This window comes from Mobula hypostoma, chromosome 15 (assembly GCF_963921235.1).
Source record: "Mobula hypostoma chromosome 15, sMobHyp1.1, whole genome shotgun sequence".
In the NCBI taxonomy this organism is placed as follows: Eukaryota; Metazoa; Chordata; class Chondrichthyes; order Myliobatiformes; family Myliobatidae; genus Mobula; species Mobula hypostoma.
In genome coordinates, this window is record NC_086111.1 from 4,233,208 (window position 1) to 4,256,582 (window position 23,375).

Below are 23,375 nucleotides of genomic sequence, written 5' to 3' on the forward strand. Positions count from 1 at the left end.
TTTTAAGGTACTTGGAAGTAGGTGCAAGCAGGATGTCAGAGGTAAGTTTTTCATACAGAGAGTGCTGGGTGTGTGGATTGAACTGCCAGCGAAGGTGGTAGGGGTGGATACAATAGAGTCTTTTAAGAGACTCTTGGATACATACCTGGAGCTTAGAAAAACAGAGGGCTATGCAGTCAGGAAATTCTAGGCAGTTTCTAGAGTAGGTTACATGGTTGACACAACATTGTGGGCTGAAGGGCCTGTAACGTGTTGTAGATTTTCTATGTTCTATCTTTTCTATGTTTTAACTGTCCTATCCTGAGTCCCTTCACTCTGGTTCCCAACCCCCTGTCAAATTAGTTTAAACCCTTCCCAACAGCTCTAACAAACTTGCCCATGAAAATATTTGTCCCCCCTGGGTTCAGGTGCAACCCATCACTTTTGGTCAGGTCCTACCTTCCCCAGTAGAGATCCCAATGATCCAAGAATCTAAAGCCCTGCCCGTTGCATCAGCTTCTCAGCCACACATTAATCTGCCAGATCATCCTGTTTCTACCCTCACTGGCATGTGGCACAGGCAGCAATTCAGAAATTACTACCCTGGAGGTCCTGCTTCTTAGCTTTCTACCTAGATTTAGGAATTGTCTCTTCAGGACCTTTTTGCTTTTTCTTCCCATGTCATTGGTACCAATATGTACCAAGACATCTAGCTGCTCTTCCTTGCTCTCCAAACCGCTATGGACACGATCTGAGATGTCCCTGACCCTGGCACCTGGGACGCAACATACCATTTGGGCGTCCTGTTCACGTCCACAGAATCTCCTATCTGTTCCCCTGACTATTGAGTCCTCTATCACTATCGCTCCCCTCTCTCCCTCTTTCCCTTCTGCACCGCGGACCTGTGCTCAGTGCCAGTAACCTGGTCTCTGTAGCATTCCGCTGGGAGGCCATCCCCCACAACAGTTTCCAAAGCAGTATACTTATTATTGAGGGGAATGGCCACGGGGGTGCTCTGTGCTAACTGCCTGTTCACATTTCCATTTCTCCTGACAGTCACCCAGCTACTCACCTCCTGTAACTTTGGGGTGACTACTTCCGTTTGACTATGATCGATGATCTCTTCATTCTCCCGTACAATCATCCTGGTCAGTTCTGGCCTCGTGCCTTTGAGTTTACCAGTCCCCTTCTCAAACATCTTCTCGTTAGCTGTGCCTGTCTCTGGTTAGTGCTGCTGTTTCCTGTTGATTCCACAGTGAGAGCTTTGATTAAATGCCAGTCTAGTTGGATTTTTCTCAAACATTCATGTCCAGAGAGTGCTGGCCCTCCACTTTTCAATAAATAAAGCCTTAAACTGCTATGTTTGGCCTCTGTACGCCATATTCACATTCAGTTTGCCTTTGGGCGGCATTTTTTCACCTATGCAGGTCTTTAGTATCACTGAGGTCTTCTCTAATGGTAGCTTTCAAAACAGTCTGTTGTAGTTTGCCTCTGAAATTGTAGACAAATCTGACCCTGTATCCAGCTCCTTTTCAGTTTTATACCAGAATCTATTGTAATCCATATGATTTTGTGATATGCTTCAGTAATACTATGTAGTTCCAGGCATGACAGTACACCTTTGTCAAGCTCTATGTTGTCTGATTCTGTTTCACATTCGGTCACTTTATGCATTTGCTTAGTTTTGTGGTTGAGACTTTTCACTCAGTTGTGCTTTTTGTCTGCCTTGCACACTCTCCCTATGCAACCTTGTCTGTGACACTTACTGCAAACTTTTTCATTTGCATCCTTGGAGGGTTTACCACATCGATAATATTTATGGTTTTTTTGCACCATTAGAGGATATTTTGTGCATTTCACATTCTAACCTTTTTTTCTGTAGTTATGCTGCATCCTTTGTTGCAGCCTGTCACAATATTGCAATGCTCAATGCCTGTTCTAAGGTTAGGTCTCTTTATGACAGTAGCTTCTTTAGAGTGCATTGACTGTGCATGCCACATACAAGCCTATCCCTTAGTGCATCAGAAAGTCCGTCTCAGTACTTGGAAAGTTTTGCTTCTTCACGTTGTTTACGTCACAATACAGTTCTACCCTCTCGAAATATGACTCCCAGCCTTCATTAGCGCTATCAAATTTGTCAATTTTCCTGATTGAAGCCATTGTCACACAATTTTCACTTTAACTTTGCTAGCAGCACATCTTTCACTGTATTATGCTGTAATCAAGCGTCTGTTTGTTCGTGTCCGTGATTGTTTTACTCTTTCCATTCGCTGTCTTGTCCCGTAACTGTCAGGGCAGTTCGTGATTTTTTTGACACTCAGATTCCATCATCATTCCCAATTTGTTGTGTCCTTCTAACTACTACATATCAATTAAAATAAAGATATACACACAGGAGATAGCTGTAACTGGTGTATTCACACTGGAGGGAGGGAGGGAGGGAGAGAGAGATGCATGCGTAGACAACAGATCATACATAGTGCTAAGTTGAGTCATTGCTATAAAAGAAATAGATCCATACATTACAAGTACCTGTCTGCATCTGAACTTGAGCCACAGTTATCAGAGCTGTAGGAACTTCCTTGAAGTAAAAGATCTCTTTCGGGGATGGCTCGGGAGCTGTAACAGTAAGGGAACTCTGTATAGTACATCAGCATTCACACACTTCAACCTGTCACTGCCTGTACAGAACCAAACTGGTGCTTGGACCTCCTGTGCTTTATATTGTGCTAATATGCAGATAGTAAAGGAACGAAACGTTGCATTCGACTAGCAGCCAGGGAAGGAATACCTGCACGTGGACCAAAAGTTAAGATCAAGGGGTAATGTTCTGTCTGTAATGTAAATTGTTGACCAAAGAGGAATTGATGGAATTTCTCAACTCCCAAGACATTTGCAAGTGCTTCGCACATAATCTGGGTTTAGTGGCTTTCTGCCTTGCTTAATATCCTCGATGTGCAAGCGATTGGACGCACTTCATCTGACAACTGCACTGGTCTGAAGAGCGCTATATGAGGACATTAGGCTCTATAATGAGCCAACCTATAGCCAGGGAAGTGATGATCCTCTCCTGTTAGACTGTTCGTGGTAACTTATCTTTTATTCTTACTACTTTTTTTCTAGTATTTATATCTGTGCACTTGTAATGCTACTGTGACACTGTAATTTCCTTTGGGATCAGTAAAGTATCTATCTATCTATCATCCTGGCCATAACATGTAGCTCCAGGTGACACCCTTCATCTTGACAGTGTAGCCAGGTGTCTTCATACAGATCTTCTAACACTATGGTGAGCAGTTTAGAGGGAACCACAACACGAGATCCACACATCAGCATTGTTTGACATACCGGCAGTTGGTCTCATCTCGCTAAGATCTCTGGAAATGTAAGGTTGCCATAAGTTGGCCATCCTTGCACGGTGATTTCATAGACTTTTGACAATGTCGGGACATTCCTTGTTTCCCTTTGTATTTCGGAATTTGTTACCAGCAACTGGTCCACCAATGCAGTGTGAAGCACTTCTGTTGTGTCATAGTATGAAGTCTTTTCTTCTTCAGTTGCCAATAGTGGAAGACGTGACAAACCATCAGTACTGCTGTGTTGTTTGGTGCCCTTGAGCTCTATGTCATAAACGTGGGCTCCTAGGAAGAATGTCCAATGTAGTAACCTAGCAGCAGTCATTACTGCAATTCCCTTCCTGGGATTGAAGATGGACACAAGGGGCTGGTGATATGTCACAAGTGTAAATTTTTGTCTGCAGAGGTAGTGGTGAAACTTGTTTATTGTCCATGTTAGACTAAGGGCCTCTCAGTCGATCTGTGCGTAGTTGCATTCCGCATTTGCCAGTGATCTTGAACAAATGCAATCGGACGGTCGGATCCATCTTTCATAATGGGTGACAAAATGGCTCCAATACCATAAGGGGACACATTGCTTGCCAGTCTGATGGGCAGTGATGGGTCATAATGGGTGAGCAATTCATCAGACGTTATTATTTTCTTTGTTTCCTTGAATGCCCTTTCTGACCATTCCTACTTTGCTCCTGTCTGTAACAGTGCATTCAGTAGGTGCAGCACTGTGGCAACGTTTGGGAGAAACCACTGGTAGCAGTTCATCAGGCCTAAGTTTATTCTGAGTTGTGACATAGTTTTCGGTTTAGGTGTCTGTAGAACTGCTTCAATCTTCTCTTGTGACTTATGTAAGCCATACTTGTCAATGACATGTCCACAATATGAGACTTAATTCTTAAAAAACTCAGATTTCTCTCTCTTTGCGCACAGACCATATTCACTCAGCCTGGTAAGCACTTTACCAAGATTGTGGAGGTGCTCGCCATCATTCTTGCCAGTCACGATGATGTCATTGTGTTCCTGGGATATCTCGGAGCACTAGATCCATTGCTCTTTGTCAAATCTCTGGAGCTGATGCGACACCAAAGACGAGGCGATTATACTGTTGTTTGATCCTGTTTTACATGCGGTAAACACACACACCCTATTCGTCGCTCCCCACCACCTAGACCACCCAAAAGTGAGGATTTTCAATTAAAATTGTGCAATGCACCATTCCATTTGTAACTTAGTTAACCAAACAGTTGTGTCCACAGTTGGATTTAATCTGAGTCTATTCTATTTTACATTATGACTGTACTTCAATCCTACTGTAAACATCCACAGGTCTGGAGAGTGTACACTCTCCAGAAGCCAAGTCATTGAATATATGATATCTAAAGTGGAGGTTGATAAGTTCTTGATTAGTCAGGGTGTCAAAGGTTATAGAGAGAAAGAAGGAGTGTGAGATTGAGAGGAATAATAAATCAGCATGATGGATTAGTGGAACAGACTTAATGGGCCAAATGTCGTATGGTCTTATGTTATCTCTGGCTGCTCATATAGATTCTTTGTAAAGAAATGAATTATATCAACCCAAACTGTATAGTTCATGTCATTTTGCAGATAACGTGTTCTATTTCTTTCCAGGCTGGACTTTGTGTAAATCTCAGGAACTTTCTATGGTTTAGTGGGGTGAATCCAGACAGTTTTTTCCCAAGATGTTACAGAATTGCAGTGGAAGAGGAGAAGCAATCTTTCATTGGTATGTTACTTAGTCAATTGTCTCCAGTACAGAATGTTTCCGTAATCAGCTTTATTTTTAAGGAACAAGAAGTTTTTGAGATTTGATAAGGTCATCTTATAGAATATGGAGCACAGTACAGACCCTTCGGCTCACAATGTGCCGACCATATAACTCATCCCTCATACCTGGCCCTCCATTTTTCTGTCATCCGTGTTCAGCACGGTGGTGTAGTGGTTTGTGCAATGCTATTACAGCTTAGAATGTTCCAGAGTCTGGAGTCCGATTCTGGTGCCATTCTTTACCAAGTCTCTGTACATTCTCCAAGTCAGATGCATAGGTTTTCTCTAGGTCCTCCCGTTTCCTCCCTCAAGTCCAAAGACGTTTCAGGTAGGTTAATTGGTTATTTCTAAATTGTCCTGCGATTAGGTTAGGGTTAATCGGGGGCTGCTGGAGTGGTATGCTCGATGAGGCTGGAAGGGCTTACTCCACGATGTATCACTAAATAAGTAAATAGACGTACAAAGCATTTCTTAAATATCGCTAATGTATTTGCCTCCTTCACCACCCCGGTGATGCATTCCATGCACTCATCACTCTCTGTGTAAAAGGTTTACCTCTAACATTCCCCCAATACTTTCATCAAACACCTTAAAAATTATGCATTCTCCTTAATAGTCCTTATGATTAAATGAACATCTAATAGCTGTTTATGTCATTATTAATAAGGTAATAGTCAGATGTCAGATCTCTCAGTGGGAGAACATTTTGGAGATAGTGATCATAATTCTGTCTCCTTTACAATAGCATTGGAGAGAGATAGGAACAGACAAGTTAGAAAAGCGTTTAATTGGAGTAAGGGGAATTATGAGGCTATCAGGCAGGAAATTGGAGGCTTAAATTGGAAACAGATGTTCTCAGGGAAAAGTACGGAAGAAATGTGGCAAATATTCAGGGGATATTTGTGTGGAGTTCTGTATAGGTACGTTCCAATGAGACAGGGAAGTTATGGTAGGGTACAGGAACTGTGGTGTACAAAGGCTGTAATAAATCTAGTCAAGAAGAAAAGAAAAGCTTACAAAAGGTTCAGAGAGCTAGGTAATGTTAGAGATCTAGAAGATTATAAGGCTAATAGGAAGGAGCTTAAGAAGGAAATTGGGAGGGCCAGAAGGGGCCATGAGAAGGCCTTGGCAGAGAGAATTAAGGAAAACCCCAAGGCATTCTACAAGTAGGTGAAGAGCAAGAGGATAAGACGTGAAAGAATAGGACCTATCAAGTGTGACAGTGGGAAAGTGTGTATGGAACTGGAGGAAATAACAGAGGTACTTGAATACTTTACTTCAGTATTCATTGTGGAAAAGGATCTTGGTGATTATAGTGATGACTTGCAGCAAACTGAAAAGCTTGAGCATGTAGATATTAAGAAAGAGGATGTGCTGGAGCTTTTGGAAAGCATCAAGTTGGATAAGTTGCCAGGACTGGATGAGATGTACCCCAGGCTACTGTGGGAGGCAAGGGAAGAGATTGCTGAGCCTCTGGCGATGATCTTTGCGTCATCAGTGGGAACTGGAGAGGTTCCGGAGGATTGGAGGGTTGCGGATGTTGTTCCTTTATTCAAGAAAGGGAGTAGAGATAGCTCAGGAAATTATAGACCAGTGAGTCTTACCTCAGTGGTTAGTAAGTTGATGAAGAAGATCCTGAGAGGCAGTATTTATGAACATTTGGAGAGGTATAATATGATTAGGAATAGTCAGCATGGCTTTGTCAAGGACAGGTCGTGCCTTATGAGCCTGATTGAATTTTTTGAGGATGTGACTAAACACATTGATGAAGGAAGAGCAGTAGATGTAGTGTATATGGATTTCAGCAAGGCATTTGATAAGGTACCCCATGCAAGGCTTATTGAGAGAGTAAAGAGGCATGGGATCCTAAGGGAAATTGCTTTGTGGATCCAGAACTGGCTTGCCCACAGAAGGCAAAGAGTGGTTGTAGATGGGTCATATTCTGCATGGAGGTTGGTGACCAGTGGTGTGCCTCAGGGATCTGTTCTGGGACCCTTACTCTTCATTATTTTTATAAATGACCTGGATGAGGAAGTGGAGGGATAGGTTAGTAAGTTTGCTGATGACACAAAGGTTGGAGGTGTTGTGGATAGTGTGGAGGGCTGTCAGAGGTTACAGCAGGACATTGATAGGATGTAAAACTGGGCTGAGAAGTGGCAGATGGAGTTCAACCCAGATAAGTGTGAAGTGGTTAATTTTGGTAGGTCAAATATGATGGAGGAATATAGTATTAATGGTAAGACTCTTGGCAGTGTGGAGGATCAGAGGGATCTTGGGGTTCGAGTCCATGGGACGCTCAAAGCAGTTGTGCAGGTTGACTCTGTAGTTGGGAGAACATACAGTGTATTGGCCTTCATCAATCGTGGAATTGAATTCAGGAGCCAAGAGGTAATGTTGCAGCTATATAGGACCCTGGTCAGACCCCACTTGGAGTACTGTGCTCAGTTCTGGTCGCCTCACTACAGGAAGGATGTGGAAGCCATAGAAAGGGTGCAGAGGAGATTTACAAAGATGTTGCCTGGATTGGGGAGCATGCCTTATAAGAATAGGTTGAGTGAACTCGGCCTTTTCTCCTTGGAGTGAAGGAGGATGAGAGGTGACCTGATAGAGGTGTATAAGATGATGAGAGGCATTGATTGTGTGGATAGTCAAGCTTTTTCCCAGGGCTGAAATGGTTGCCACAAGAGGACACAGGTTTAAGGTGCTGGGGAGTAGGTACAGTGGAGATGTCAGGGGTAAGTTTTTTATTCAGCGAGTGGTGAGTGCATGGAATGGGCTGCCAACAACCGTGGTGGAGGCGGATATGATGGGGTGTTTTTAGAGACAGATATGTACATGGAGATTACTAAAATAGAGGGCTATAGGTAAGCCTAGTAATTTCTAAGGTAGGGACATGTTTGGCACAACTTTGTGGGCTGAAGGGCCTGTATTGTGCTGTAGGTTTTCTATGTTTCTACGTAAGATGGAATTGGAACATTATTTATTCAATGATGAACCAGTCTTGAGGGCAGAAATTCCAATAGTCTTTTCCTTTTCCATATTGTCTCATCTCCTTCTAGTGACACATGCCATGAAACTCCTGAATACATGAGTTTGACTGAATGTGTAGCTAAGCACAGCTCTAATGCCATCTGTTGTTGATAGAACCTCCGATGGTAATGAGGAGGCATACAGAAGTGAAATAGGTGAGCTGGCTGAGTGGTATTGTAATAGGTCAGCTGGCTGAGTGGTATTGTAATAGGTCAGCTGGCTGAGTGGTATTGTAATAGGTCAGCTGGCTGAGTGGTATTGTAATAAGTGAGCTGGCTGAGTGGTATTGTAATAGGTGAGCTGGCTGAGTGGTATTGTAATAGGTGAGCTGGCTGAGTGGTATTGTAATAGGTGAGCTGGCTGAGTGGTATTGTAATAGGTGAGCTGGCTGAGTGGTATTGTAATAGGTGAGCTGGCTGAGTGGTATTGTAATAGGTCAGCTGGCTGAGTGGTATTGTAATAAGTGAGCTGGCTGAGTGGTATTGTAATAGGTGAGCTGGCTGAGTGGTATTGTAATAGATGAGCTGGCTGAGTGGTATTGTAATAGGTCAGCTGGCTGAGTGGTATTGTAATTGGTGAGCTGGCTGAGTGGTATTGTAATAAGTCAGCTGGCTGAGTGGTATTGTAATAGGTCAGCTGGCTGAGTGGTATTGTAATAGATGAGCTGGCTGAGTGGTATTGTAATAGGTCAGCTGGCTGAGTGGTATTGTAATAAGTGAGCTGGCTGAGTGGTATTGTAATAGGTCAGCTGGCTGAGTGGTATTGTAATAGGTGAGCTGGCTGAGTGGTATTGTAATAGGTCAGCTGGCTGAGTGGTATTGTAATAGGTGAGCTGGCTGAGTGGTATTGTAATAGGTCAGCTGGCTGAGTGGTATTGTAATAGGTCAGCTGGCTGAGTGGTATTGTAATAAGTGAGCTGGCTGAGTGGTATTGTAATAGATGAGCTGGCTGAGTGGTATTGTAATAGGTCAGCTGGCTGAGTGGTATTGTAATAGATGAGCTGGCTGAGTGGTATTGTAATAGGTCAGCTGGCTGAGTGGTATTGTAATAGGTCAGCTGGCTGAGTGGTATTGTAATAAGTGAGCTGGCTGAGTGGTATTGTAATAAGTGAGCTGGCTGAGTGGTATTGTAATAGGTCAGCTGGCTGAGTGATATTGTGATAGGTCAGCTGGCTGAGTGGTATTGTAATAGATTAGATTAGTTTATGAGAACACTCAGTCCCCATTTATTGTCATTTAGAAATGCATGCGTGCATTAAGAAATGATACAATGTTCCTCCAGAGTGATATCACACAAAAACAGGACAAACCAAAGACTCACTGACAAAACCACATAATTATAACATATAGTTACAACAGTGCAAAGCAATACCATAATTTGATAAAGAACACACCATGGGCATGGTAAAAATAACTCTCAAGTCCTGATCGACTCTGATAGTCCCCGATAGCAGGCAGCAAAAAGGGAGAAACTCCCCTGCCATAAACCTCCAGGCACCGACAACTGACAACTGCCGATGCTTTGGAAGCACCTGACCACAGCTGACTGAGTCCGTCCAAAAACTTCCAGCCTCCAACCAGCCCCTCCGATACAGCCTCCCGAGTGCCTTCGACCTCATCCCGGCCGCCAAAACAAGCAAAGGCGAGGACTCAGAGGCCTACTCCTCCGGAGATTCCAGACCACACAGTACCAGTGGCAGCGAAGCGGGCATTTCAGAAATTGCTCCAGATGTTCCTCTGTACTCTCACGTCTGTCTCCATCAAATCAGAATTGTGCACGGTACCCTACTTAACAAATACAGATATCATTCCGGAGCGGCCGTGCGCACTGCATCGTGCCGCCATCTTCCCCTCCTCCTTAGGTCAGCTGGCTGAGTGGTATTGTAACAACAACCTTACGCTGAGGGGGAAGTCGAGGGAACACACACCAGTCCTCTTGGAGGGGTCAGTGGTGGACAGGGTGAGCAGATTCAAGTTCCTGGCCATCAATATCTCACCCCACCCCAACACGTTGATGCAATCATGAGGAAGGCTCGACTTCATTAAGAGTTTGAGGAGATTTGGAGTATCACCAAAGACTTACACATTTCTTGTTATTCCTTTTTTCCGCTATTTATTTATTTTTTAAATCATTTATAAGTGACTCGTATGGCTACTGCAGAACAGCATGTCTTATAAGTCAATGATATATTCTGATTCTAATTGAATAGATTTATACTTATATCTCCATTGATCACTGACAATAATTTGACCTTAAGACTAATATTTTGCAGATCAGAATGATTCCTTTACTAAGATTGGACAATTTGCCTGGATAAATTTTGTCAATTGCTTTTATCATCTTGAAAATTCATATTAAGATTAGGGAGAAAGTATATTTCTGATAACAGTATTTAAAAAAAAATAAGGTTAACAGACTACAGTCTTGAACTTTAATATGGGCTAGGTAAAGTGAAGACAGACCCCTTTGGACTGGAAGTAGTTTATTTGTGCCTTATTATCTAGTTAACCTTAATCAAGTCATCCACCAGTTTCCTAAAATTCAAGGAAAGCAAGTTTTATTTTGGTAACATTTTGTCATGGTTTTACAGTATGTTTTATAGGAATTATTCTGGCAACTCTTTTTGGTGTGTGTTCCTCTGAAGTCAATATGTTTTTCCTGAGATGTGATGTCCAGCACTTTAGGTGTGGCGAGACCAGGGGTTTGTATTATTGTAACAATCTAGATATTACGAGGTTCATTTCACTTAAAAAATAATGAAAATATAAGCAGTAGAAGCTGAGTAGTCCATTCCATCGTCCATCATTGGCTCATCTTTTACCACTGCACCACTTTCCTGCACATATACCTTGATTCCTTTATCATTAATAATAGTTATTAACAATTACTGTAGTTGTACGTGACCTCCCACAATCCAAAGACATACCAGTTAGCAGGTTAATTGGTCATTGTAAATTGTCCAGTGATTAGGGTAGGGCTTAATTGGGCAATATGGCTCAAAGGGCCAGAAGGGCCTATTCTGTATTGTATCTGTAAGTAAAATTTAATTAAATAAGAGTTTATCACGATTGCTGTACATTACATCATGACATTAAACAAGCAAAAAAAGCAAAATTCACTCTCTGGAATTATCCAAGAAAAATCTGACATTCTCAGCGCAGTTTCCTCCAGTTTACAGTCTTCTCACCTGTTCACTAATAATCTGGATTTTTTTTATTTGTGCAAATCAGAACTACTCAGGTCTTTTCAGAAGCACCATAAACTATCTTGAAATAATTAATTGGAATTTTGAGAGCCACATGCAAATTGTCTTTAATGCAATAACATTCTGTTTCCTAATAAACACATGCTTGATTTTCTAACAGAAAAAGCAACTTCAACTGCTCCCGTTTCCTAGATTGCAGAGCTAAGTGATCTGTTAAAAAGTAAGAAACAAAATTGTTACATTGATACTTTGGTTGAGTGGTGTCTCAAAAACAACCTTGCACTCAATGTCAGTAAAACCAAGGAATTGATATTGTGGATTTCAGGAAGGGGAAGTCGAGGGAACACACACAGTCCTCTTTGAGAGATCAGCAGTAGAAATGGTGAGCAGTTTCTAGTTCCTGGGTGTGAACATCTCTGAAGATCTATTCTGGGTCCAACATACTAATGCAATTACAAAGAGGGTAGTTCTTTGGCTATATTTCAGTAAGAGTTTGAAGAGAATTACAAGATTTCAGAAGAATGAGGGGTGACCTAATTGAAGACTATTGAATGGTGAAAGGCCTTGATAGAATGGATGTAGAAAGGATGTCTCCAGTGGTGGGCGAGTCTAAGACCAGAAGACACAGCCTCAGAAGAGAGGGGCATCCTTTTAGAATGGATACGAGGAAGAATTTCTTTAGCCAGAGAGAGGTGAATCTGTGGAATTCCTTGCCACTGGCAGCTGTGTGTCTTTATGTATATTTAAGGCAGAGGTTGATAGATGCCAGTGATATTAAATCTGATTCTGAGCTCTTGAGTTGTGTTGGTAAAGAGCAGCCAGCAGATTGCGTTGTATTTTGGACGGCTGGGGTGATATAATCCGGGAATGTTGGGAGAGCAGCCAGCAGATTGCGTTGTATTTTGGACGGCTGGGGTGATATAATCCGGGAATGTTGGGAGAAAAGCAGACCAACTCTTCACTGTTGCAGCAGCTGTAGAGCTGGCAGCCTTGCTCATCATTTTTCAAATGCTTGACCAGTATGATTCATTAATAAGAAATAAAATACAAATAAAACATCTTACAATCTCAGGATTTCAAAGTACTGTACAGCCAATAAATATTTTTAAAAGTACTATCATTGCTTTAATTAAAAAGCACAGCAGCCAGTTTGCAAACATGGAATATGGTCAGGAATTCCATTTTAGTGGTGTTTTTTTCCATTTTTTGTAAATTTGCTGATGCATAATACAGAATAGTGAAATGTTGCCATTCACTTCACTAGACACACCATTCCAATTGCTCACAAGATTTATACAATCTCAGCTTGATACCTATTTTTCCTTTGTATAGTTTCTACAAACGATGTCTAAGAGATATTTACACAGGTTCCACCCTGAATATTCATTAGTGGGAATACATTAATCGATGGCTTTTCCCCATAGGTTTCAGTGTGTCCCTTAGCATTCAGTTCCAGACCTTGGGATATGTCGGTCTGCAACGTTTCATTGTGGATACTTCCTTATGCTGGAAGATCAGCAAAGTTTGGTCAGTTAAAAGTGCAATTTTCGCTGATTTGAAAATATGACAGCTGTATTTAGAGGTCAAGTTGTAAAGGTTGCTAGGATATACTTCTCTGAAATTTTGCAATGGGATCATTTCAGTCCACTGTAAGAGTTAGAATGGGTTTAACCCCCTTCAGAAATTGCAGCTCTGACAGTCCTTTCAGCCTAGATTTTGTGTTCGACTCTATGGATGAGAACATATTCCACAAACTTCTGATTAAGACCTCGCCATTATATTACATCTTGAAATTACTTACTTATTTTTTATTTAGAGATACAGCACGGATTAGGCCCTTCTGGCCCTTCTGGCCCTTCAAGCCACCAGCAAACCCAGGTTTAACCATACCCTAATCATGGGACAATTTACATTGAGAAATCAACCTTCTAACTGGTACGTTTCTACTGTGGTAGGAAACCAGCATGGTCATGAGGAGAACGTACAGACAGCGAAGGATATTGAGCCAGAGTCTCTCATACTAAAGCGTGCTAACCACTGTGCGATCGTGAGACCCACGGTACAGACTTTTATGTACTGTGGTGGGCGCCTTTATGTTAGACTTATAGTTTTATGTTTTTTATGTGCAAAATGCTGCTTTATGGCAATATAGTGTGATGTAAGGTGACACTTTGTCCTTTTTTACACTTCCTTTAGTTACTTTTGTTTCTTTAATCATTGCCTTTCAATTTCTTCAGAGGATTTCAGGCTGACTGCAGCCCGAAGTATTCTGAAGTGGGTTGTACAGCTGAAGAAAGCCGATCATTGTTTGCAAAAGGACCAAGAAAACAGAGAGGTGTCTTCTGCAAAAGAAGGTAGCAGAGACTTAGTGTACTAAGTATTGTCCTTTATGTTCATGCTGAATGCAGAAGAGAAGTAAAATTCCAAAGTTCACCCTTCTGTAAAGCTAAGAAACAAGATTACAGAGCAAGGCTCTTTTATGAACCAAAAATGCCAAAATACAATTTATAGAGACAGTTTCAGGGTGGCAACATTAAAATGGTTTCTTCAGTTCCATTCTCTGTTATAAATGCCACAGTGTAAACCATAATGTTTCTGAGTGAATAACCTCAATCCGTTTTCTCTGGGTTAAGTACAAAGCACAAAGCCTATACGTAATTCAGCTACAACCTGGACTCTTTTGAGTTAGTGGTGGAGAGGAGGTCACTAAACAAACTGTTATCCATTATGGACAATCTGGTACATTCTCTCCATGACCTACTGAATAAGCAGCAGAGCACCTTCTCAAACAGACTCATCCAGCTGCTCTGTTACAAGGATTGATACAGAAAACCTTTCCTACCAAATGCAATAAGCATATACAACAGTTCATCTCTGTGTAACGGGAGAACACACATCATAGTACAATAGTCTTGTTTTATACATAGTACATAGTACAATAGTCTCTGTTAGGAAACTGGAGCTGCATCTTGATGACCTTCGGCTTGTTAGGGAGAGGGAAGCAGTGATAGACAGGAGCTACAGGGAGGTAGTCACCCCAAAGCTACAGGAGGCAGATAGACGGGTGACTGTCAGGAGAGGGAAGGGAGAACATCAGAAAGTGAAGAGTACCCCTGTGGCTGTCCCCTCAACAATAAGTACTCCATTTGGAGCACTTTTGAGGGGGACGGACCTGCCTGGGGGAAGCAACAGTGGCAGTGCCTCTGGCACTGAGTCTGGCCCTGTGGCTCAGAAGGACAGGGAACTGACAGGGATGGTAGCAGTAATAGGGGACTCCATAGTCAGGGGGACAGATAGGCAATTCTGTGGATGTGAAAAGGAAACACAGATGGTAGTTTGCCTCCCAGGTGCCAGGGTCCAAGATGTTTCTGGATGCATCCACAATATCCTGAAAAGGGAGGGAGAGCAGCCATATCGTGGTACATATTGGTACCAACAACATAGGAAGAAAAAAGGAGTGGATCCTGAAAAAAAGAATACAGGGAGTTAGGAAGGAAGCTGAGAAGCAGGACCTCAAAGGTAGTAATCTTGGGATTGCTGCCTGTGCCATGTAACGGTGAAGATAGGAATAGAATACGGTGGTAGATAAGTGTGTGGCTGAAGAATTGGAGCAGGGGGCAGGGATTCAGAGTTCTGGATAATTCGGACCTCTTCTGGGGCAGGTGGGACCTGTACAAAAGGGATGGGTTACACCAGAATCCGAGGGGGACAAATGTTCTTGCAGGCAGATTTACTAGAGCTGTTGGGAGTGGTTTAAACTAATATGGCAGGGGGACGGGAACCAGTATGATAGAGCTGAGGATGAGACAGCAGGTTTACAAGTAGATGATGGGTGTAACATGAAGATAAGGAAGGACAAGCCAATGATTGGATACAAATGCAGACAGAGCAAATAGTTAAATTGAACTACTGAGGCAAAATTTAAAAGGGCGAAGAATGCAGGACTGAAGGTGCTTAGTATTCGGAATAAGGTGAACGAACTCATGGCGCAGTTAGGGACTGGTCGGTATGACATGGGCATCACTGAGTTGTGGCTGAAAGAAGGCTATAGTTGAGAGTTTAACATCAAAGGATGTACTTTGTATCGAAAGGGCAGGCAGGAAGGCATAGGCAGTGGTGTAGCTCTGTTGGTAAGAGATGGAATTACATCTTTAGGTGACATAGGGTCAGAGAATGTTGAATCTTTGTGGGTGGAGTTAAGAAATTACAAGAGTGAAAAAACTATTATGGGAATCATATATAGGCCTCCAAATAATAATAAGGGTAATCGCAAATTGTAATGGGGGACTTCAATATGCAAAGGGATTGGGAAAATAAGGTTGGTGGCGGATCTGAAGAGAAGGAATTTGTTGATTGCCTACGAGATAGCTTTTTAGAGCAGCTTGTCCTTGAACCTACTTGGGAAAAGACGATCTTAGATTGGGTGTTGTGTAATAACCCAGATCTTATTAAGGATCTTAACGTAAAGAGAACCTTAGGAGCCAGTGATCATCATATGATTGAACTCATACTGCAATTTGAGAGGGAGAAGCATAAATCACATGTTTCAATATCGCGGTGGAATAAAGAGAATTACAGAGGCATGAGAGAGGAGCTTGCCCAGGTGGATTGGAGGAGGATACTGACGGGGATAATGGCAGAGCAGAGATAGCTGAAGTTTCTGGGAATCGTTCACAAGGTGCAGGATAGATATATCCCACAGATGAAGAAGTTCTCAAGTGGCAGGGCTGGGCAACTGTGGCTGACAAAGGAAGTTAAGGACTGCATAAAAGCAAAGGAAAGGGCACATGGTAGCAAAAGTGAGTGGGAGGTTGGATGATTGAGACGCTTTTAAAATCCAACAAAAGGCAACTAAAAAGCTACAAGGGAAAAGATGAAATATGAGGGCAGAATAGCCAATAATATAAAGCTGGATACCAAAAGTTTTTTTCAGTTATTTAAAGAGTAAAAGGAAGGTGGACCACAGGAAGATGATGCTGGTGAGGTAGTAATGGGGACAAAAGAAATGGCAGATGAACTTAATGGGTACTTTGCATCTGCCTTCACTGTGGAAGACACTAGCAGTGTGTCAGAGATCCATGAGTGTCAGGGAGCAGGAGTGAGTGCCATTGCTATTACAAAGGAAAAACTGTGAGGCAAACTCAAAAGGTCTTAAGATGGATAAGTCACCTGGGCCAGGTGGACTACTTCCCAGAGTCCTGAGAGAGATTGCTGAAGAGATAATGGATGTATTGGTCATGATCTTTCAAGAATCACTTGATTCTTGCATGGTCTGGGAGGACTGAAAGATTGTAAATGTAATTTTTAATTTTTAAATGCAATCTTTAATTTACACTCTTTAAGAAGGGAGGAAGGCAAAAGAAAGGAAATTATAGGCCAGTTAGCCTAATTTCAGTGGTTGGGGAAGTGTTGGAGTCAACTATTAAGGATGAGGTTTCGGGGTACTTGGAGGCTAATGATAAAATAAGTCAAAGTCAGCATGGTTTCTGTAAAGGGAAATCTTGCCTGACAAATCTGTTAAGAGATCTTTGAGGAAGTAGCAATCAGGGTGGGAAAAGGAGAGGCAGTGGATGTCATTTACTTGGATTTTCAGAAGACGTTTGATAAGGTGCCACACATGAGGCAGCTTAACAAGATAAAATCCTATGGTGTTACAGGAAAGATACTGACATGGATAGCAGAATGACTGACAGGCATGAGGCAGCATGTGGGAATAAAAGGGGCCTTTTCTGGTTGGCTGTCGGTGACTAGAGGTGTCCCTCAGGGATCAATATTGAGACCACTACTTTGCATACTGTTTGTCAATGATTTAGATAATGGAATGGAATGCTTTTTGGCAAAGTTTGCGGATGGTACAAAGATAGGTGGACGGGTAGGTAGTGCTGAGGAAGCAACGCAATTGCATCAGGACTTAGACAACTTGGAAGAATAGGCAAAAAAGTGGCAGTGTTCAGAACTGTACAATAATGCATTTTGGTAAAAGGAGCAATAGTGTAGACTATTATCTAAATGGGGAGAAGGTTCAAACATCAGATGTGTAGTGAGATTTAGGAGTCCTTGTGTGAGACTCCCAGAAGGTTGATTTACAGGTTTAGTCTGTGGTAAAGAAGGCAAATGTAATGTTGTCATTTATTTCAAGGGGAATAGGATATAAAAGCAAGGAGATAATGTTTTATAAAGCATTAGTCAGGCCACACTTGCAGTATTGACAACAGTTTTGGGCCTCATATCTCAGAAAGGATGTGTTGTCATTGGAGAGAGTCCAGAGGAGGTTCACAAGGATGATTCAGTGAATGAAGGGGTTAACATATGAGGAGTGTTTGGCAGCTTTGGGCCTGTACTCACTGGAATTTAGAAATATGTGTGGAGATCTTATTGAAACCTACCGAATGTTGCAAGGACTAGATAGGGTGGATGTTTCCTGTGGGGGAAGTTTCCAGAACTAGAGGGCGCAGCCTCAGAATTGAGGGGTGACCCTTTAGAACAGAGGTAAGAAGGAATTTCTTTACCCAGAGAGCAGTAAATCTGTGGAATGCTCTGCCACAGACTAGGGTAGGGGCCAGGTTTGTGCGTATATTTAAGGCAGAATTTGATTGTTTCCTGATTGGCCAGGGTTTCAAAGGATATGACGAGAAGGCAGGTGTATGGGGTTGAGTGGCATCTGGGATCAGCTGTGATCGAGTGGCGGAGCAGACTCGATGGGCTGAATGGCCTAATTCTGATCCTATGTCTTATGGTTCAATTTCCGTCGCTGCATGTAAGGAGTTTATACGTTCTCTCTGTGACCGCATGGGTTATCTCTGGGTGCCATGGCTTCCTCCCTGAGTCTAAAGATGTACGGTTTATCAGGTTAGTTGGTCATTGTAAATTGTCCCGTGATTGGTGGTTGCTGCGCGGTGTGGCTCGATGGGCCGGCAGGGCCTATTCTGTGCTGTATCCCAATAAGTAAAAAAAGATCAAAACCCTGCCATTTTTTTCTCTCAAGTATTTGCAAAACTCCTGTTTAAATGTCAGAATTTGTCTCCAGTAATCTGTCATGCCGTATATTGAAAATCCTAACTACTTTGTGTGCAAAAAGGATTTTAATATCATTCTCCATTCTTTTGCCTATCACCTTTACTCTGTGTCCCCTGTTTCTGCTCCTGGCAATAATTTCTCTCCATCAATTCTAATAACACCCTTTTGTGATTTTAACTGCCCTTTTTAGATTCCTTCTTACCCTCACTGTTGTAAGGAAAGCTAAAACATAATCACCAATCTATCCACGTAACTATCCTCATCCCTTTAATTAATTCTCTTCTGCACCCTCTCTAAGGTTTTCACATTTTTCACAAAATGTGATCCCCAGAGTTAGCATAAAACAGCACCAGTGTCTCATCCAATCATTCATAAAGGTTCCTGTGACCTCATTGCACTTGTACTCCAAACTTCTATTTATAAAGCTCAGAATTCCATAAGATATCTTTACCACTTTCCCAACCTTTCCCACCATCTTGAGTAATTTATGCACTCAAAACCTGAAATCTTTACGTTTCTGTATTTTCATTAGAACTGTGTTTTCTAAATTACATTGCCTCTTCATGTATTGTTTTCTGTCCCAATGCAATTTATATCTGCTAGTCTGTCATGCACCTGTGATATTCTTTCCAATGCTACATCTTTTGGTCCATCTCTGTGCCAAAATCCCTTTCCTTTAATGCACTGGTGATCATGATGATGGTCCCAGCTTAGTGAGGTCTAACCTGTCTGTCTTTTACAGGTCCTACCATCTCCTGAACTGGTGCCATTGATTCAGGAATTTAAGGTTCTCCCTCCTACCATGAATTCATTCACACTCTCCTATCTCTGTACTTGTGACGCCAGGATTAATTTGGAGTTTAAACCTTTGAACCTTGGTAAACTCTATCCTAACTCCTTGACATCTGCCATGATGACTTTGTTCATTTCTTGCTCTCTGCTTTTGATACTGATAACTTATCGCTTACTATCATGACCCTGCAGAGAGTACTCCGAGTTGTCCCTGTGGTTTCCTCTATCCTGATGATAGAGATCCAGTACACCATGTAAAACTCACATTGATGGTCACAGGAACCCTAACTACCCCACTTACAATGTAGTCCTCGATGCCAGAGGTTCCCAACCTGGGGTCAGTGGATCCCTTGGTTAATGGTAGGGGTCTATGGCATAAAAAAAGTTGAGAACCCCTGCTCTTTGACCATTTTATTTCTGTGCTTTGCCCCTCTCCTGTATGCAAGGTTTGATCATGATGCAATGTTTTGGATTGCCTTATTTCAGAGAGTTATTGCCTCCACAGTCTTTTATACTGAGTGTAAGGTTTCAGATGGCTGCTCTCTTAGTATCCTAAACTCCCTCTGCCTGTGCGGTGGCCTCCTCCTGGAATGTACGATCCAAGAAATTAAGCTTTCCTGACACTCTTTACTACCTTCTATAGCACCACAAGCTGGGATATCATAAACTCAAGCTCGGTCACTTAGAGGCATTTCCACCAGACCTGGTCCTCCAATGGCTGCAGAATTGTAGACAGTAGGTCTTGTGTCCATGAAGCCTTGTATTTCTCCTCTATTTTAATTTTTGTGTATATTATTTTTACCCTGTACAGAATATTCCTTCTGCAGATAACGCTTAATTTAAATTAGTGATTAAATAATCATCTTTTTCTAATTAATTTCATCCTTTTTTTAAAATATCAAGCAGCAGCCCTCCACCTTCCACAGATTTTCCTGATCACTATATTCCCACGCTTCACACTTGATTGCACACTGTAGAAAATTGCATTTTTTCATAAGCATCTGAAAGATTCTTCACAACAAAGGGAGCTGCTGTTCTAAGACTTTTTTTGAAAAGGCTGTATACTGTTTTACTTTGACTCTAACCCACACAACTTCTAATATAGGAATGCTTGATTCTGACATGTAGTTCAAAAATATTTAAATATTCTTTTACCTGGTACTGATAAGGAAAAGCTGTTAAATTGTATTAAAGAGCGTTGGAACAGTTGAAATATTTAGAAGAAAATAACTGAACTATGATACAGCAGCTAGCACTGTTAAATTACATTAAATTTATGCCCATGATTGTGACTTTTCACTTTTATTGCTATTTTCTAAACACCAAAGGTAGTTGTAGCAGTAAAGGCTAGGGACAGCACAGTGGCATAGCGGTTAGCATAATATTATTATAGCACCAGCGACCACCATTCAATCCCTGCCACTATCTGTAAGGAGTTTGTACGTTCTCCCCATGACCATGTGGATTTCCTCCAGATGCTCTGGTTTCCTCCAACATTCCAAAGGTGGATGGATTAGTAGGTTAATTGGTCACGTTGGTGTAATTGGGTAGCACGGGCTCAATGAACCAAAAGGTCCTATTACCATGCAGCATCTCTAAATAAACATTAAAAAAATACAACCTGAAGGAGAGGTTATCCTTCTATTGAGATTTGCACCAAGATTTAATGTTAGATGAGAAAGGGAATGAATGTTCCCTAAACAGAATTTGTGGACAGTTTGAGAAGATCATCTCACTTGTGTATATCTTTTTAAAACAAAGTTTTAGTCATCCAGAAATAAATGGGTACTCGTTCAGAGACACTTCATTTTGTCTAGCAGTTTCTGTAATCCATGTTAAACTTGCAAAAGTTGTAACCAAGTAGCAAAGTCAATAATATCATTTATTTAGAATTAAATTTGTCTAAAAGGAAATACAGTTGTTAAAAACTGTCTTTACTATGATTAGATTACATTAGATTTAACTTTATTATCATTGTGCCGAGTACAGATACAAAGCCAATGAAATACAGTTAGCATCTAACCAGAAATGCAAAGAATTGTGTTTTTTTAAGATTATGAGGACACTCAGTCCTCACTTATTGTCATTTAGAAATGCATGCATTAAAAAATGATACAACGTTCCTCCAGAATGATATCACAAGAAAACACAGGACAAACCAAGACTAAAACTGACAAAACCACATAATTATAACATATAGTTACAACAGTGCAAAGCAATACCATAACATGATAAAGAGCAGACCATGGGCATGGTAAAAAAAAAGTCTCAAAGTCTCGATAGACTCATCATCTCATGCAGGCGCCATGAACCTCCAAGTGCCGCCAACTTGCCAATGCAGCACCATTGGAAGCACCCGACCGCAGCGGACTCTGAGTCTGTCCGAAAACTTCAGCCTCCAACCAGCCCCTCTGACACAGCCTCTCCGAGCACCATCCTCTGCCAAGCTCTTTGACCCCGCCCCGGCCGCCGAGCAACAAGCAAAGCTGAGGACTTGGGGCCTACCCCTCCGGAGATTCTGGACTACACAGTAGCAGCAGCAGCAGCGAAGCAGGCATTTCAGAAGTTTCACCAGATGTTCCTCTGTGCTCTCACGTCCGTCTCCATCAAATCAGGATTGTGCACGGCACCCTACTTGACAAGATAACAGACATCACCACTGGAGTGGCTGCTGCGAGTTACTATTTACAAAATAATTGCGAATAAAAAGTAAGTGCTACAGTCCACAAATATAAAAGTACTGAGACAATACAATATGGATGCAATACTGCTTAGCGCTGTGATGTGAGGTTCAGCAGTGCCACAGCCTCAGGGAAGAAGCTCTTCCTGTGCCTGCTGGTGTGGGAGTGGAGGCTCCTGTAACGCCTACCGGACGGGAGGAGAGTAAAAAGTCCATGGTTAGGGTGAGATGCATTGTTGATAATGCTTTTCGCCCTGCCCAGGCAGCGTTTATGGTAGATGTTCTCAATAGTGGATAATTGGGTGCCGATAATCCGCTGGGCAGTTTTCACCACACGCTGGAGTGCTTTGCGGTCCGATACGGGACAATTGCCATACCACACTGAGATGCAGTTGGTGAGTATGCTCTCAATGGTACAGCGATAAAAGTCCGTCAGTATCCTTGGATGACTTGAGATACTTAAATATTGTCCGAAATTCATTGAGGAAAATGTCATTAAAATCCTAACATTGCATGGTTCCTACTTTATATGCAATATATATAAAGTAGAGAGAACAGCGGTGAGCAGCCACAGGCCAACATCTGGAATTTCCTTTATAAGGATGTTCGGAAATCCTAGCAAAATGCTGGAGGAACTCAGCAGGCCAGGCAGCATCTAGGAAAAGAGTACAAAGCAGAGGACTGAGTTCAGCAGTGATAACTGTGTCAGAATAATAACTTCAGAATGTTAACTGTATAAAATAGTTAGATTAATAATGTATTTATTACATGGCTTTAGTGCATATGAAACAATTTCCCAACATGAACAAACAAGGCTTCGGAAATTGAGAATTAAAATGGGAAGGAAAATAGCACTATTCTCAGGTAAACATAATTCTCAGACTAGTGGCTAATATTGCACATGGATGTTTTAACTTACTTTTTCTCTCAGCTTTTCAAAGACAAACACGTAATAAAGGTGGAGTTGTTTCTGTTAAGCTTATTGAGACAGCACTCCGTGCCTGTGAAGAGTATTTAAACACCATGGATCACAAAGATATTGATGTGAGTCTAGACACGCCACCAGCAGTAACAGAAAAGTGCTGGGAAGAGACTATCCAGCAGTACTACCAGGTCATCCAGTAAGTATAATTGATTAACTTAGCAGTGACATTGTGCTGGAAGTAACATGCCACATAAGTTATCAAGTCAATGTTGATATAATTGTTAGGTGATTTCACATTAATTTTGGAAATTGATGTTGCTTCCATTGAGATGGGGTATGAATATGTTGGCAGCAAATAATTGCAATATTCCAAGCTTGTCAAAAAAATGTAGATTGAAATTCAGTGCACTACGTCATTGCTACCAACCCTGGTGGAATAACCTAGCTCATCACACTGTTGATTCAAACATGGCTAAAGTGAAAGTAACGTACTACAGATGCATCTCAACCTCTCAAGAAATCATATGATCAATGATCGATGGCCATTTGAGAAAGGGGGGAGGCCTGAGAGAGTTGAAACGCTTGTAGCATTCTTAAGGACTAAGAATTGTA

The 23,375-nt window shown here is 41.8% G+C and overlaps 1 protein-coding gene across 1 annotated transcript in view; it reads left to right on the top strand.

Moving 5' to 3' along the window:
- Nucleotides 1–23,375, top strand: part of ttll3 (tubulin tyrosine ligase-like family, member 3) — a 106,569-nt gene that overhangs the window by 60,201 nt on the left and 22,993 nt on the right. Inside the window, exons 10-13 of the mRNA XM_063068458.1 lie at nt 4,959–5,073; nt 13,587–13,684; nt 16,696–16,732; nt 22,803–22,959. Of these exons, the coding sequence (XP_062924528.1) occupies nt 4,959–5,073; nt 13,587–13,684; nt 16,696–16,732; nt 22,803–22,959 (407 nt within the window). The remainder of the gene's footprint in view (nt 1–4,958; nt 5,074–13,586; nt 13,685–16,695; nt 16,733–22,802; nt 22,960–23,375) is intronic.